A 16,993-nucleotide genomic window follows, 5' to 3' on the forward strand; every position below is an offset into this window, starting at 1 on the left:
CAGCTCCCACACAGACCCCACTAGCTGCCCCTAGTTCTTCAAATCCCAATGCTTCAATTGGAGCAATCATTAGCTGGGAGCTCGAAGATAAGCAGAAGGACGCCCATGACCAGGAGTATGAGCGCAACGAATTGCTCAAGACCTTTGGCTATATAGGTGGCCAGAGAGTCGTCTTGTTTGACAGCGGCAGCACGGAGGACGTGGTCGCGGAACAAGCCGCTCTGCGTGCCCTTTTCGTCCTGACTTCAGTGGACAGGTAAGTTGAGGGTTTTAGCACAAACATGACAACGAGCGTGAAGTATGAAGCTCTAGGTGCTAAATTGGTTATTCATGGCATAGAGTTTGTGCGTGATTTTATGGTTTCTCCTCTTGTAGGAGCAGAGATAATATTGGGCATTCAATGGTTTCACAAGTTTCTTCCTGATGTCAAGTGGGACAAGCACACTTTCCAGATTAATCGGAATGTGTCAAACGCCCCAGTGACCATTAAGTGTGAGCCAGGAATTCTGAACTTTCCATTCATAAGCCACTTGCAAGCTAAGTGAGCAATCAGGAAAGGCGCACATTGTGCGATGATATACATCCAAGCTGCCCAGACGGTGGCCAATGCTTCCGAGAAGTATTTGACTCTCCATGAAAAGTTCCAAAAGATTTTTCTTCGGGACAATCTCCCTCCCCAGCTCCCCCCATCTAGACCAGAGGACCACAGGATTGACCTCCTCCCAGGCTCGGAACCCCCCAGCAAGTTTCCATATTGCCTTTCCAAGGCAATGGAATCGGAGTTGGACCGCCAACTCCAAGAATTGTTGCAATTTGGCTTCATCCTGTTAGCACATTCATCCCTAGATTCTCCTCTTTTATGGTGCCCATTTGGTCCCTTTTGCATGGCCCTTGCTTGTGGGCTGGCCACCCCTTTTTCTAGTATTTTTCTGGGATTTTTCCCAGCCTTTCTGGCATTTTCCAATCGGCCTTGTCCAGTAGCTCCAGTCGGCCTATTTTGCAGCTCCAGTCGGCCAGCTTCCCCCTACTATAAATAGTGGGTGCTAGCCTCTCTTTTCTCATTCAGTCTTGTACATATTTTGCTCCCTCACTTATGAGACTTGTAGTAACTCTTGCTTGGGACTGTTTTGCTTCAGTATATTCAGCATAGTTCTCTCCATATCTCTCTCTGTCTTGCACTCTCTGTTCAGCACATTCTAGTGCCACTCTACTTCCCTCTGTGCACTCTTTCATGGTATCATCGCTCCCAGTTTAGCAACCTCTTTGCTGCCCCAGATTCAGACCTGTTTTCAGCACCCTCTCCTCTGCGTTTTCTCTCAGATCTGCAACCCTTTGCTGCTGCGTTTTCTGGACAGCACCTGCTGGTCACTTCTCTTCCAAATTGGCTTCACCAATTGCAGCCATCAGGTATTTTCTGATCAACGTTTTCTTTCCACGTGGAGATTGGACATAGGCGGCTTGTTTTTCTTCACGACAGCAGCCTTCTCTATGCTGCGGTTTTTCTCTCCAGTGGGCTTGCTCCTTTGCAGAGGGGGTCTGTGGTGTTGCAGGCTTTGGTGGCACTCTTGTTACCTATGGAGGACACTTCTTCTTCAAAGTTTGTGCATTTTTTTGAGATTGAGCCCAAGCTTTTGTGATGGCTGCACCGACTTCTCTACATATGTTTGCTGAGTCTGCCAAGTTGGATGGTTCCAACTACACCCTATGGAAGGTGAAGGTGAAATCGGCCTTGCGTGGCGTGGATCTTTGGGATTGGCTTGTTACACCGGCCAATGCCACCCCTCAGGATTCTGTTCTCTCTCATGTGCGTACAACAGATGCTGCACATGAAGTTTGGAAGGCTTTTGCAGATCTCTATGAGATTAAGTCTCCGGGTCGGATTTTGGCGTTGGAAAAGCAACTTGTGAACTTATCAATTTCTGCCTTTCCATCTTTATCTGCTTTCATCTCGAAGATGAAAGATCTCCGGGACGAGCTTGCTGTTTGTGGCAAGGACATCTTCACAAAGGACATGGCTATTCGGCTGCTCTCCAAACTTCCAGAGAGGTTTGATGCATACTTTCAGTCTCTTGTTTCTTCTCCTCGTCTTGTTCCAGTTACTTGGGAGGAAGTTCTCCCCTCCGTTATGCAGATTGAGTCTCGCTTTAAGGAGCGGACTGGCACCTCTTGTGGCCCTGATGGAGCTTTGGCAGCACGAGATAAAGGGAAGAATCAACAAAAGAAAGGAAAAGGGGGTTCTGATAAGAACTCCAAGGATTCCGACAAGGATAAAGACAACAAATCTTCAAAGAATAAGGACATTGAATATCATTATTGTGGCAAGAAGGATCACAAGTCACCCCAATGTCACAAGAAGAAGCGTGCTGAAGCAGCAAAGAACTCTTCCTCAACGGCAGTGTCTCAACCCAAGAAGGATGATGGCATTCTTCTCTTAGCAGGTACTCGGCGTATACTTGCTCTTGTGACTTCTCAGTCACGGTCTTGGATTGTTGATAGTGGTGCTACTGCTCATATGACACCCCATCGAGATTGGTTCGAGGACTTCACTACCAGATCAGGCGAGATCACTCTGGGTGATTCTTCTTATGTGCCAGTGCATGATCATGGCACTATCCCCATCTTCCATTCCGACGAGGACAAGAGATACTTCTCTGACATTCTGTATATTCCAGATTTGGCTTTTAACCTTTTGTCAATGAGTGCTCTTACAGCTCAGGGTGCGGAGGTGATCTTTTCTCGTTATGAGATTACCATTCGTGATAAGGCGACTGGTAGCATCTTGTGTTGAGATATCGAGCTCATCTAGTGAGGCGGTGGACACTGATGACCCGCCTAGGGGATAGGCTTCACACACCACTGGCATGGTTGGTGAGATCATGGGTGATATGCGGCCAGTGGGATGGCAGGCTGTGTGATAGCCATTCTAGAGACTGGCATAGTTATAGCGCCAACTTATTTAGTTGGGTTCACACTATAGAGAACCCTAGTATGTATTTGGTTGAGTACCTTTCATAGTGTGTGTACTCTTATCTTTGTATATGGTGTGTTGAGTGTTGTGTGAAGAAGAAGAAGATTTTCGGCCTCTCACCTTGTGTGTTCTCTTTTAGGGTTTTGTGAGTGTGTGTGTGTGCTTGCAAGAGCTCAAGCTCTCTTCTCCCCTGCATCTCTTCATACTGTGGAGAAAAAGAGTATGTCTGTGAATGACTATGCATTGAAGATCAAGGGTATTGTGGAATCCCTTGCATCTATTAGCGTTTTAGTAGATGATGATGATAAGGTGGAAGTCTGTCTACGTGGTCTCGGGTCACAATACAAGGCGTTCAAGACGTCTATTCAGACTCGGGAAAACATTCCCAATTTCACAGATTTGGTGTCTATGTTGATTATAGAAGAGAAGAGCTTGGGTGAAGACCAACAACCTTCACAAAACAAAAACAGTTCAGAGCAACAGGCCTTCTACACAAGTTCAGGAAGAGGACGAGGTAGAGGAGGCCGTGGACGCGGCCAAGGAGGTGGCCGAACAGGTAATTAGAATTATGGCCAGCAGCAGCAGCAACAACAATCCCAGAATTCACAACAGCAGCAACAACAGTCCTAGAATTCACAACAACAACACGCATGTGGAAGAGACCAATTCAGAGACAGGGGGAGTCAAAGAGGTCGTGGAAATTGGCAAAGGCAGTATAACGATACACGTGGATGCTTTTATTGTGGTAAGCCTGGACATGTGCAGGCCGATTGTTATAAGAAGCAGGCTGACATGCAAAATGGGAAATTGCAGCAAAACAACTATGCATCCTCGAGCAGAAACAATGAGGATAATGAAAGGTTATTTGTTATGCAGCATGTCGTTAATGCCATGTCTAAAAATGTTGAAGCAGCACATAAAGATAATGTATGGTACGTTGATTCACGTGCTTTGAACCACATGACAAGTCATGGGGAGTGGTTCAAGGAGATGAAAAACCTTAAAAGACCAGGTTTTGTGGAAACAGGGAATGACACTGCTCATCCAATTGCCCATGTTGGAGATGTGCCATTGTCTATGCAGAATGGCAAAGTGAAGTACCTTGCAGATGTACTTCATGTTCCGAACATAACAAAGAATCTGGTTTCAGTTGGCCAGATGATTGAGCAGGGTTTGCAGGTTTGGTTTAACCCTGATGGTTGTTATGTTGAAGACTTTAAAGACAAGTGCAGGTTGGTTGCAAAAGGCAACAGAGTGGGCAGAATGTTTACATTGAATGTAAACATGCCTGAAGTGAGTGCTGCGATGTTTGCAAATGGTTCAGGAATTGTTGCAGACACAGACATTTGGCATAATAGAATTAGACATGTGAATGTGTAAAGAATGAAGTCTATGTAGACTAAAGGAATTGTGATAGGGCTGCCAAAGTTTAAAGTTGAAGGTATGCAGAAAATATATGAAGCATGCCAATTTGGAAAGCAAACAAAGCATGTATTTCCACGTGACAGAAATGTGAGCAGAAATGCACTAGTGCATTCAGATGTATGGGGTCCTACGAAGACCATGTCTATGGGAGGCTGCAAGTATTATGTGACATTTATTGATGACCACACAAGGAAAGTGTGGATATACTTCATGAAGGAGAAGGGTAAGGTGTTCACTCATTTTCAGAATTTCAAAGTTATGGTTGAAAAGCAAACAGGGAAATATGTAAAGTGCCTAAGGTCAGATGGAGGGGGAGAGTACTTCTCCAATGAGTTCTCTGAATTTTTAAAGAAGACTGGTATTCGGAGACAGTTTACATGCAGATACACTCCGCAGCAAAATGGAGTTGCTGAGCGGAAAAACAGGCACATTGCTGAGATTGCGCGAGCATTGATAGGAGAGAAGAATATGCCGCATAGCTATTGGGCTGAGGCTGTTTCTACAGCAATTTACATCATGAACAGGACTCCAACTGCAGCCATACATGATGTAACTCCAGAGGAGAGGTTTACTGGCAGAAAACCTGATTTGTCTATGAAACCGGCCTCTGATAGAAACCAGAGTGCGGTAGACTAGCAGTCACCCGTCCACTTGTAGTCTAGATGTGAAAACAAAACAGATTGGAGCTAGAGTGCCCAAATCTGAAAACAAAGCGACACCTATTGGTCCCAAAGCTTGGCGCCCCTTGTGGTATTTCTTTATTCAATTCCAAAAATATGAATGGCTGAGTACAACAAAAATCAGCCAAGAGATTACACCTGTATGTCCAATCTGACGGCCCACAATACCTCTTAGCACAGAGGATCTATGCACACAGATCTGTGTTCCACAATAACACACTGTGCCTCCCTCTGATCAGCCAAGACCACTAAGCAGGGCAGCCATGAGCATACATCTGGCATAACTCAAGTGCATGATTCAACATCTCAGCTCATACATACATATGCTGTCCAAACTCTGTCTCAACCCTTGTCAATCTGCCATACCCCTCCTCTCACAAGGGGCCAGATAGCTCATATCTGCAATAGACATCAAGCAGTAGAAAGAGAGATAGATGAACAGATGAGGAGCTTACCAAAATCAGCTCGTGAAACAGCACTGGAGGAAGCAACGATACCAATCTGTACTTGCAGGCACTTGTTTCCACAACCCTGCTTCACACACATGCACGTACTTGTCTGTACCCTCCTCCTTGTGTTCACTTCTATACTGTCTTTGAATGTACAGATCTGAAAAACAGCACTGTACTTGCTTGTACTTGACTGTACGGACTGTTTCTACAGAAAACCAGAAGTAGCCGCCTGCTGATGTGCTGCTGGTCGCCTACGCCATCTGCAACAGTGTTGCCCAGCACCTGTACTTGCACCAGAACTGGCCGTATAGTGTACCTGCAAAAAGTACAGAACTGTACTTGCAGTCGTACAGCCTGTACAGCCTGAATTCAGCAGCTGCAGCCGCTTGTCTCTGTCCCACAGCTCTGTACCCTCTCTCGTTATCTGCGCCGCCTGTCCACAGCAGTACCTGCTGTTCGTACAGCACTGTACGGCTGCTGTACGGCCTGCTCCAGCACACAGGTTTCAGCAACAGCTCCCCTCAGCAATCGACCAGAGTTTTTTCCTCAGCTTTTCCACGCATGAGAGCCAACAAGCCTCCATGACTCTTTTTCCCAAAAGCTAGAGAGAGGGGGAGGAGAGAGAAGCACACACTCCAAAAGTGGAGTGGCCTCCTCCCCATAAAAATCCTAGATTGCATTCTGGTGATGCATCAAAATATCCAAAGTGAAATATACAATATGGCAAGATTAGCGTCCCAATCTCTCTAAGCCATACACATGTATCAACATTCACTGCAAACCAATGGCATAGTAATAGTCCAAGTTGTATACCACTGTGAACCATACATATCCACAAAAATCTCATGTGACTAGTACACATATATCATAGAAGTCCCATAAACAGATGTACTGTCAGCCTCAGTACCTTCGGGTGAGATAAAAACTGCACCAAGCAACCTCTAGATGTCATCTGAGCCTGTCTGTATCAAGGGAGTGGAGGTGCTACCCCCCTCTTGAGCATCAGGTAATGCTCCAGACCCATGCTCTGCTGAACCTGAATGAGCCACAACAAGAGTCGGCTCTAACTCAAAGGCATCGAGATAAAGCTGCAAAACCTGAGGTGAATCTGTTAAGTCACCTTCCTCCATCCACTTCGCATCCATCGGTGAATAGTTCTTGAACTTCACAAGATAGTGACGGGAAACTTTACCTCGTACCTTCCTTTCTTTATGTGCCAGTATCTGCTCTGGAATCAGAACCTCATCAAGTTCCTCAACTTCCGGCTGAGCCTCATCTGGAGTCCTTTTGGGACTTCCTCTTGGGACAATTGAATGACATATGCCCCTTTTCAGTACAGTAAAAACACTTATGAGCATCTCTCAAAACCTGTCTTTCCTCAGAAGTCCTCTTGGGCATTGGCAACTTCTTATACTTTGTCTCTGAAGACCCTTTAGCATCACGAGAAGCATGCCCAAATTTTTCAGCTTTCTTGCTCAATTTCTTACTGCCTTTCAACCCAGATGAACCACCTGTGAGTAACGCATTAGCTGTCATAGCATTTTCAATCATCTGTGACATGTTCGTCACTCTTGTCTTTATACAATAATCTCGTACCTCTTTGGGCAGCCCACAACAATACTTCTCTACCTGCTTAGATAATGGCACCGCACGATAAGAAGTCACTGGGAGTAAAGCTTCCCAAAACTTCTTGTTATAATCCTCCAAACTATCACACTTTGAAGCATCCAATTTGTGCCATGCGGTCATAACATCCACCTCAAATGTAGATGTGAGCCATACGGAAGAGAAAACCTGTTTAAATTGGACCCATGTGGTGGGTGCTATGCCCTGCAAAAGAAGAGTAGACCACCACTGCAAAGCATTGCACTTGAGAAAAGTGGTAGCTTTCCTCACCTTAGAGGACTCTGTGTAATTCCCACCAGAAAAAGCAGCATCAAACTGCTGTAAAAAGGTAAGTGCTTTAAGTTTATCCTTGGCCCCACTGAATGTGTCAAACTTCACTGCAGCTCCCCCTTCCTTGTAATCCTTCGCCTTTCCCATAGGCGTTAGATTATCATATGGAAGTGGTTTCGCAAGATTGCTGCCCCCAACATTCATACCCATCATTGGGTCAACATTTCCCATTCCCACACCAGGCATACCATACATTCCAGCCATGTTTCCAAACATTCCATTATGCATACCTGGCTGCATACCACCAAACATATTGCCTTGCATCCCAGGTTGCATGCCTCCAAACATATTTCCTTGCATACCGGACTGCATACCACCATACATATTCCCTTGCATGCTAGGCTGAAAATTGGCTCCAAAAGGCCCGTACATACCCATGCCTCCCTGAGGGTAACCCCCAGTCATAGATTGGAACACCGAGCTACCACCAAAATAACCTGGATGCATATTTTGCTGAGGAATAGGTGGCTGTCCATAGAAGGAACTCTGAGAGTTTGCACCATAAGCATGCTGCATATTCGGAAACTGGCCAAAAGATGGTTCCTGTGGGATGGCACCACTATGACCTTGAGGAAGATTCTTAGAACGAACCTTCTTCTTCTTCTTCTCGGGCTCTGTGCGGGATCTCATAAATTCAGCAAATCTCTCACTCTGTGTGAGTTGCATAAAAGTTTCCATAACACCAACCAAACGATCTTTAAACCGAGCATCATCATCCTCTTTACCATGCACATCTTCTGGCTGTGTTACATCCTCATAAGGCTCAACATCTGCAGCCTGTTCATCTCTCTCAGGAGAAGTCTCTTGCTCTTCTTCTTCATGATAGAAGTACTCATCCTCTGTACAATCGGGAGTAGGTCAACCATACCAAACAACCGACAAGAACCCGATACTGTCCCTGATCAGTCCCTCGAGAAGCATCAAATGAAGAAAGCTTCTCACCAATATCCATAGGAGAAGATACTGGGTTGCACCCAGTCATCTGAAATCTGTCGAGAATCTCCCGAGTGTACTTCTGCTGAGAGAAGAAAATGCCCTTCGAGGTCTGCCAAATCTCAAAGCCAAGAAAATAATGCAAGAGGCCAAGATCCGTCATCTCAAACTTTGTCTCCAAAGCATCCATAACAGAACGGATCCGCACAGAATAAGAACCTGTAAAGATGAGGTCATCAACATAGACCACAATGATAACAATCAACCCCCTCTCAAGGAGGATATAAAGGTTCGAATCTGCGTGAGAACGGCGCAGGCCAAGCTTCTGAAAGAACTCATCAATCCGTTGGTACCAAGCCTGCGGAGCCTGCTTCAGACCATATAAAGCCTTCTTCAGCCGGTACACATGATCTTGTTTGCCCGGAACAACAAATCTTGGCGGCGGCTGATCAATATAAACCTCCTACCGGATCTACTCTTCTTTGGTGTGACAATCAGAGTTGCATCGCCATCGCCAAGAACCCTGTGTTTCATGCTCGTACGAAACACATTGAGATTCAGTATCACTATGTTCGTGAACGGGTTCTTGCTGGAGATTTGCATTTGGAGTATTGTCCTTCCACGGAGAATGCTGCAGATTTGTTCACCAAGCCGGTTTCTCGAGCTTCCTTGGCTCCTCATCTTCGGATTCTCAGAGTTTGTTCAGCATCTGGTGCTGAGAGGGGGTGTTAGCACATTCATCCCCAGATTCTGCTCTTTTATGGTGCCCATTTGGTCCCTTTTGCATGGCCCTTTCTTGTGGGCTGGCCACCTCTTTTTCTAGTATTTTTCTCGGATTTTTCCCAGCCTTTCTGGCATTTTCCAGTCGGCCTTGTCCAGTAGCTCCAGTCGGCCAGCTTCCCCCTATTATAAATAGTGGGTGCTGAACTCTCTTTTCTCATTCAGTCTTGTACATATTTTGCTCCCTCACTTATGAGACTTGTAGTAACTCTTGCTTGGGACTGTTTTGCTTCAGTATATTCAGCATAGCTCTCTCCATATCTCTCTCTCTCTTGCACTTTCTATTCAGCACATTCTAGTGCCACTCTGCTTTTGCTCTATGCACTCTTTCACATCCGTCCCAACATGTCGCCATTTGCAACACCGATCTTGTTTGTCAAGAAAAAAGATAGGTCTTCTCGTTTGTGTGTCAATTATCGTGCACTCAATAAGCTGACTATCAAGAGTAGATTCCCGATGCCTCGAATAGATTATATTCTCGAGAGGTTGAACGGAGCTAAGGTGTTCTCGAAACTCGATTTAAAGAGTGGGTACCACCAGGTGAGGATTGTGGAGGGGGACATCCCCAAGACAGCCTTCTGTACGGAACGGGCCCACTATGAATTTGTAGTCATGCCTTTTGGCCTGACGAACGCCCCACCTACATTCAACCGCATGATGATGCGTGTTTTCCGAGAATTAATTGGAAAGTGTGTGTTCATTTTTCTGGACGACATACAGGTATTTTCAACTACAATTGAGCAACATGACATTGATGTGGAGAAAGTCCTTAAGTTGCTGGAAAGCAACGAGCTCTACGTCAATGAGAAGAAGTCGGAATTTTATTTATTCCAGGTTCATTACCTTGGATACATAATTAGTGCAGAAGGCATTCAGCTTGATCCGGCTAAGATGGCCAAGATTATCAATTGGGAAGTTCCTCAGATAGCTTATGACATCAGATCCTTTGTGGATATATGCCAGGCATACTCCACCCACATAGACAAGTTTTCTGACCTCTCGGTGGATCTCACCGATCTGCTAAAGAGTGTCAAGACAAGAAGGCAACGGATTCGAATGACTCCACGAGCGTTGGAGACATTCAACAACCTCAAGGTGGCTTTATCAGAAGCGGCTTGTTTAGCACTTGCCTCGTGGGACGAGCCATTTCAAGTGATCATCGATGCGAGTAACATCGCAATTGGCGGTGTATTACAACAGAATGGTCATCCAGTAGCTTACATGTCTCGTAAGCTACTGCCCGCAGAGAAGAATTACTTAGTCTACGATCATGAACTCCTTGCAATTATACAGGCCTTGAAACATTGGAAACATTTCCTTTATGGATGTGACTTTGAGATTCGCACTGACCATCAAGCACTACGCTGGATTTAGGCAATGCCAAGTGCACAGTGGAGTGACTGACAACACCGCTGGAGCCAGATATTCTAGCAATTTGGTGGTATGATTGAGTACCTTCCAGGAAAGGCCTATCCAGTGGCTGATGCTTTGAGCAGGAAGGGACAAGTGACTTCGATTCAAACCACTAGACTCGACCTTGTTGGAATGGGACTAGACAACATGAAGCACACATACACGGATTCTGGGGAATTCGGTACACAGTGGGAACAGCCATTGGATGCCGCAGGACCATGCCACTTTTTGATACGTGATGGTTGGCTTTTCTACAAAGGCCGACTATGTGTCATGAAGTCGTTCAGGGCAACTCTTCTCCATGACGCCCATGACGCCATTACTGGTGGTCATAGAGACATGAATTCGGCTTTGGAGAAATTCGAACGGCAATATTATTGGCCAAAGATGAGGCGAGATGTGTTTTCATATGTACAACACTCTGATATTTGTCAAAACGTGAAAGCTCCTCGTGGAAAGAAGATAGGGTTATTACAGCCCTTGCCAATTCTTGAGGGACCTTTCCAAGATATTTCGATGGTCCGAGTTAGCGTAATACTCAGTGCTTAACTATAGTTGATAGATTTAGCAAATTTGTTATGCTTATTCCATGCAGGGCCGATGTGACCACCGGGGATGTTACCCAGTTGTTCATTCGGCATTGGTACCCGATTGGCGGGATTCCTAGGACCATAGTGTCAGACCGAGATGCCAAGTTTACCTGTCATTTTTGGAGAACATTGTTTGATAACTTTGGTACTACATTGAATTTTTCCAGTGCATCACCCACAGACGGACGGCCAGACAGAGATCTACAACCAGTTGGACTTTGATGTGCTGAAGTGTTAATGTCCACGATCACTGTAACATGCGGAAGCTTCGGAGAAGAATCGGTAACTTCAATACTCAGCAATCAGCACTCTTTTCGCGATGGACATTAACGCACAAACTGAAAGGAGATGTGCAGAAAATAGAGAGAGGGAGAGAGAGATGGAGAGGACACAGTATTGGGTCCCAAATACCCTCTGTAGGGCCCCCACCACGGATGGTGTATTTGCTTTATAGAATGATGTAAATCTGAAAGAAAATACAGAAATCTTGGACCATTCTTGGCTGGGAATTCCCTGCCCCTTGACCTAAAATCCTTCACCCCTTTGCTTAGCACCTTATTGGCTTGTCTAGCCTCTTTATGCTTGAGCTCTTGGTGAGAAAATGAGATGAAATGATGGGATTGTGGGCTCTCCCTTTTATAGTACTCCTACTACAACAGTCGGCCAGCATAGAGCCAGGCGGCCAGCATTTAATGCTCCCACGACTGAAATTCCAACATAAAATGCTAAAAAATCACATTAAATGCTGCGTTTTTTTCCTAACAAGCTGGGCATGATGCGCCTGCTTCTGATTGGCTGGACAGGGCCTTTGCAAACCTCATGAGGGCTGGGCAGCCTGTATGGGCTGCCCCATACCTGCCCGACAGCCATGAAAATGCTGTATTCTCCTGAAATTTGCCTTTAGCTTGCCCCTAGGGCTGTCCTAAAGCCCCTCCATGGCTGGTGGGTTCAGCAAGGGCTTTCCTGGCCCTCATGGGGGTGGTTTCACACCATCCCCATGCCCACACAAAGACCCGGGGTAGCCCTATGAGCTGGCCCCTTGTTCTAAACACTAACTACTCAGTGATCTGGAATCCAGTACCATACCAAATACACAGAATCACTGACATCATTCCAGAGGGAGACTCAACACGGACTGGCACTGTTTCATGTGCAGGACATTGCACACCTGACCTTAGACTACTGTGCAGAACAATGCACACCTAACTTCGGACAATTGAGATGGATCCCTGGCTGACTCGTCCCCAGACTGGGCTCACACGGAACCAGTTCACCATCCCAGGTCCTGCACCTTCTGTACAGAAATGTCTACGTGGCATCCAAGTGCGGGATGCACATGACACGATCAGCAAGGTAAGTGGGAATCATATTTGCCTTTAGTTCAAGCTGTTTTGAATGATTCTTTTTCTTCAGCTATTGGCAGGACTCCATATGAGGCAGCGTTTGGAAGACCATTCCAGTCGCTGTTGACCACCAGGACCTCGTCTTCAGTACCTGAAGCGAACAGAGTGACGGAGTCTTACCAGGAGATTTTGGAGTTAGTAAAGGAAAGGTTGGCTAAAGCGCAAGAGGCCTACACTCGATAGGGCAATAAAGACCGAAGGGATATGAAGTTTTCGGAAAGGGATTGGGTTTATTTTCGGATTATGAAGCAAAGGTTGAAGCAGGTGGGCAAGTGATGCCCCAAGTTGTCTTTCAGGAGCTTCGAACCTTTTCCCATCCACAAAAAGATTAATGAGGTTTCAATGAAGTTGAAGCTACCTCCGAGGTGGACTATGCATGATGTGTTCCACATCACCTGGTTAAAACCATATGCAAGTCCAATCCCTTCAGGAATTAAAGACGAGGCGGAACCAGATATTATTGATGAAGCTGAAGTTATGGTTCCAGAACAGATCCTTTTGCACCGTTGCAGCATGGCTCAGGCCGAAGGCAAAGACAGTTCCTCTCACGAAGTTTCAGGACCGAGGGACCCAAGAAGCGGTATGGCTTGACAAAAAGTTTTTTCGACGACTATCCGGCGTTAGTATTTGGAGGCTATGCAGCTTCCGTCAAGTTAAGCAAAAGGAGATGTCACGTGCATCCCGCACTTGGATGCCACGTAGACATATCTGTACATAAGGTGCAGGACCTGGGATCGACAATTGGTCCCAGGTGAGCCCAGTCTGGGATGAGTCAGCCAAGGTTCCATCCTGGTCGTTCGAGGTCAGGTGTGCATTGTCCTACACATGCGTATTGTCCTGTGTGTATTGTCCTGCACATGAAACAGTGCCAGTCCGCGTTGTGAGTCTCCCTCTGGAATGATGTCAGTGGTTTTGTGTATCTGGTATGATACTGGATGCCAGATCATTGTGTAGACAGTTAGGGTTTGCATATAGAAAAGGGGCCAGCCCATAGGGCTACCCCAAGGACAGATGTGGGCATGGGGAGGGTGTAGAACCACCCCCATAGAGGCCAGGAAGGCCTTGGCTGTACCCACCAGCCATGGGATGGCCATGGAGGGGCTGTAGACAGCCCTAGGGCTCCTGGACAGGTGGCCGACTGGTTACACAACCCCTGGGGGACTGTAGGGCAAGTGTGGGGCAGCCCACACAGGCTGCCCAGCAGCCAATATCTAGTGCACATAGTGCCCAGCCCTGTTTGTAGTCATGCGCAGCATTTATTAGCATTTGATGCTGTATTTTCAGTCGTGGAGCATTTATGAGACAGCCGACTGGCTGTCCAAAAGGGTATAAATACCCAAGGCTCAGATCAGTTCATTTATCTCATCAGTCACCAAGTGCTGAAGCTGAAACAAGGGCCAGGACAGCCTAGAACAAGCTAACGCAGAAGGGGTGAAGGATTGAAGGTCAAGGGCAGAGATCCAACTCAGCCAAGAAGGTTCAGTCAGTATATTCAGTTTTGTGGCGTTAATTTCGTCGTGACAAGTGTGCTGTTTTTCTGAGCATTGAAGTTACCGATCTTCCCCCCGAAGCTTCCACATGTTACATGCAGCTTGCTCTACAACACACCTCTCTTTCTTAAGAAGAGTGGTACGCAAGGTCTCTGAGGATGGGGGAGTGTAAGATGGACCATACTCGCCAATCTTCCTCACCATAACCTTGAAATACTCAAATCTGGCAACACGGAAGGCAATATGATCATGAAAAAAGAAGCGAGCCACTGCCGTATCAACATCCTCCTCTCTCTTCGGATCCCATTTCTGATCAAGGGTACTCTGTCGACGTGCAGGAATTGTGAAGGACGCCTATGGTGTGGACGATGTATGGCTAGCTGGTGCGGATGCAGAAGCTCTAGAGCCTCTACTACATGCCCCCTCCGATACAGGTGGCCTGACAAAGGCTGCGGGGTCAACTACCACAGGACTTGCCGCCCTCCTTGTTATAAAGAGAGACGCTTGTGCTGCAGCCCGCTCTAAGAGCTCCGCCCTCTTCTCTTGGCTTACATTTGGGCAAAACTGCACCTCATGCCTGGACTCATGGAGGTGGTGAGCTCTCACCTTGTTTGCCCCACTTGTTCGTGTGTATGGGCATAACCTGCAGCGCCATTGACGTGAACCTCCCCTGCTTCCAGGTCTCTGGGCATTCACCTCTTCCCACCAAGACCAATTTGAACCCTTACCCCCAACACGGGTCGCGAGGAAGAGGCCATTGAACTTTGAAAGCTGATGGAACTCGGCAGCTTAGATGGAGCTGTGGGCCTGTGGCGTGCTCAAGACTCAAGGCTCAAGCCTCCAGAACTTGTGCAATCCCTGCACACTGCAGAGCAGAAATGGAGGAGAGCAAGTGTACACAGCAGAGACGGAGAAGCGTAGAGATCGCTCGCATGACAACAGAGACGGAGAAGTGTAGAGATCGCTCACACGACAAGCTTTTTTTTTAACATAAAAACTTAAAACGAGGCAAAGCCTTCCAAGAAAGAAAATATCCCGTTTTTTTTTTTCACATCCCCAAACAGAGCCATCCAATTGTCCCACAAAATTAACACGTCCCCTGTCAAGGGATGGCCGTCCGCTGGTGAGGGATGGCACATGGGACGCCCCCCTACAAATGGACACATCCCCACATGAAAGGGAAGGTGTTCCCCATCCTGAAGGCCTGGGACAGGCATCCCCTGTGACTTTGCTATGTAGGGAAGGACCCGCCCTACAAGGATGCTGAAAAACAAGCTATTGAGCCTAAAGATGATCTAAATTGAATACATATGATGGTGTCGCGTGCATCCCGCACTTGGATGCCACGTGCATCCCGCACTTGGATGCCACGTGGACATATCTGAACAAGAAGGTGCAGAACTTGGAGTGGAAACTGGTGCTATGTGAGCCCAGTCCGGGACGAGTCGGCCAAGGTTCCACTATGTGCTTTGTCCTGCACATGACGCAATGCCAGTCTATACTGTGAATCTCCCTCTGGAATGATGTCAGATGATCTGAGTGTTGCGTTTGTGACCGGACAATGTAGTTTGAATGTAGGATGGGGCCAGGCCTTAGGGCTACCCCAAGAAGGAGATGTTGCATCTCTTGCCATGGGCATTGGGTAGGTCTTAGGCCACCCAAGAAGGGCTAGGAAGGCCCTAGGCATTGCCCACCAGCCCAATGGAGGACTGGGCAGGCTGTCGGCCAGCCCAAGGGGCTTGGCCAGGCACCTACAGGCCAGCCCAGCCAGGTGGCCAGGCCCGATAGGCTGCCCAGCAGCCAGTCGGCAATCGGCCAATGCCCAGGAGCTGCCCAGCAGCAGGCGCAGCCTGCACAGCATGCGCAAGGCAGCCAGACCAGCATAGTGTCAACACGCCTATTTAAAGGGCAATTATTAGCATGGGAACCTGGTCGTGGGATTTTCAGAAACAGGCCAACTCCTGTTTAACAAGCTGGCCAGCATATAGAAGAGGGTATAAAAAGCCCAGCCAGAATTCAGTCAGCACAAAATAAAGAAATAAAAGCATTTAGCCTGCTTATAGCATCCGTGTGCATACAATGTAAATGCTACAAGGGGTTCATTTGGTGTATTTACTTGATTGGAGAAAGCATATGCCATGGCACGCTCCCGCTTAATTGCTGCCTCTTGTCTCTGCTGCATCTTGGCCTGAATTTCTTCGATCGTTCCAATGGTATCACACCACTCTGCCTGTCAAAAACATCTATAAAATCTGTAAGAAAAAATGTGACCAATGCAAGTCAAATTCTTGGCAAACAAATGGTATCAGTCTATTACCTCGGAATCTGTTGTGCATAATTCGACTGTATGGCCAGCAAGTTTCTGAGGCACTCTTACAGCTTCTCGATTTTTGACTGCACGCTGTGCATGAATTCGCGCTTGCACCCGTACAAAGGCTTGGATGCAACGTAGACTTGCAGCCGATTGATTACGAGAACCATTCGTACTAATAGCTGCTTGCAGACGCACAAGCCCTTTCAAGGCACGAAGTGCTCTCCTTGCCTGTTCACACACCCAAAAATAACACCAATATCAATCAAACAGATTTAATCTATCATCCTCTGATGACTTGAAGAAGTTATGAACTCAATCTGCATTAGATCAAGAGTGATGGTTAACAGCACCAAGAACCCGCGAAATGCTGTTTGAATACAAATAGCCGCTTGCTCTTCTCGGGCGTATTTTGTCACAGTCCCTTCATCAGCACGAGCCAATCCCTTATCATTGACACGAAAAGATTTCCACAAGGTCCACCTACTAGGCTTTTCATTGGCTGATGCTGCTTCCTGTTCGGGTTTGTGCAAAACCAGATGTACATACCACATTCATTAGATAAGGTGATCCACTATCTAGATAAATCTCT

The 16,993-nt window shown here is 46.8% G+C and overlaps 1 protein-coding gene across 4 annotated transcripts in view; it reads right to left on the reverse strand.

Moving 5' to 3' along the window:
* The window catches only part of LOC147626017 (protein IQ-DOMAIN 6-like), a 60,587-nt gene that overhangs the window by 42,135 nt on the left and 1,459 nt on the right, over positions 1-16,993 (reverse strand). For all 4 annotated transcript variants that reach the window (XM_086817584.1, XM_086817581.1, XM_086817582.1 and 1 more), the window contains exons 3-5: positions 16,755-16,916; positions 16,408-16,632; positions 16,207-16,320 (exon numbers count right to left, since the gene is read on the reverse strand). In XM_086817584.1, the coding sequence (XP_086673710.1) occupies positions 16,207-16,320; positions 16,408-16,632; positions 16,755-16,916 (501 nt within the window). The remainder of the gene's footprint in view (positions 1-16,206; positions 16,321-16,407; positions 16,633-16,754; positions 16,917-16,993) is intronic.

The sequence above is a fragment of the Cibotium barometz genome, chromosome 23 (assembly GCF_041138505.1).
Source record: "Cibotium barometz isolate CiBa-2024 chromosome 23, ASM4113850v1, whole genome shotgun sequence".
Lineage (NCBI taxonomy): Eukaryota > Viridiplantae > Streptophyta > Polypodiopsida > Cyatheales > Cibotiaceae > Cibotium > Cibotium barometz.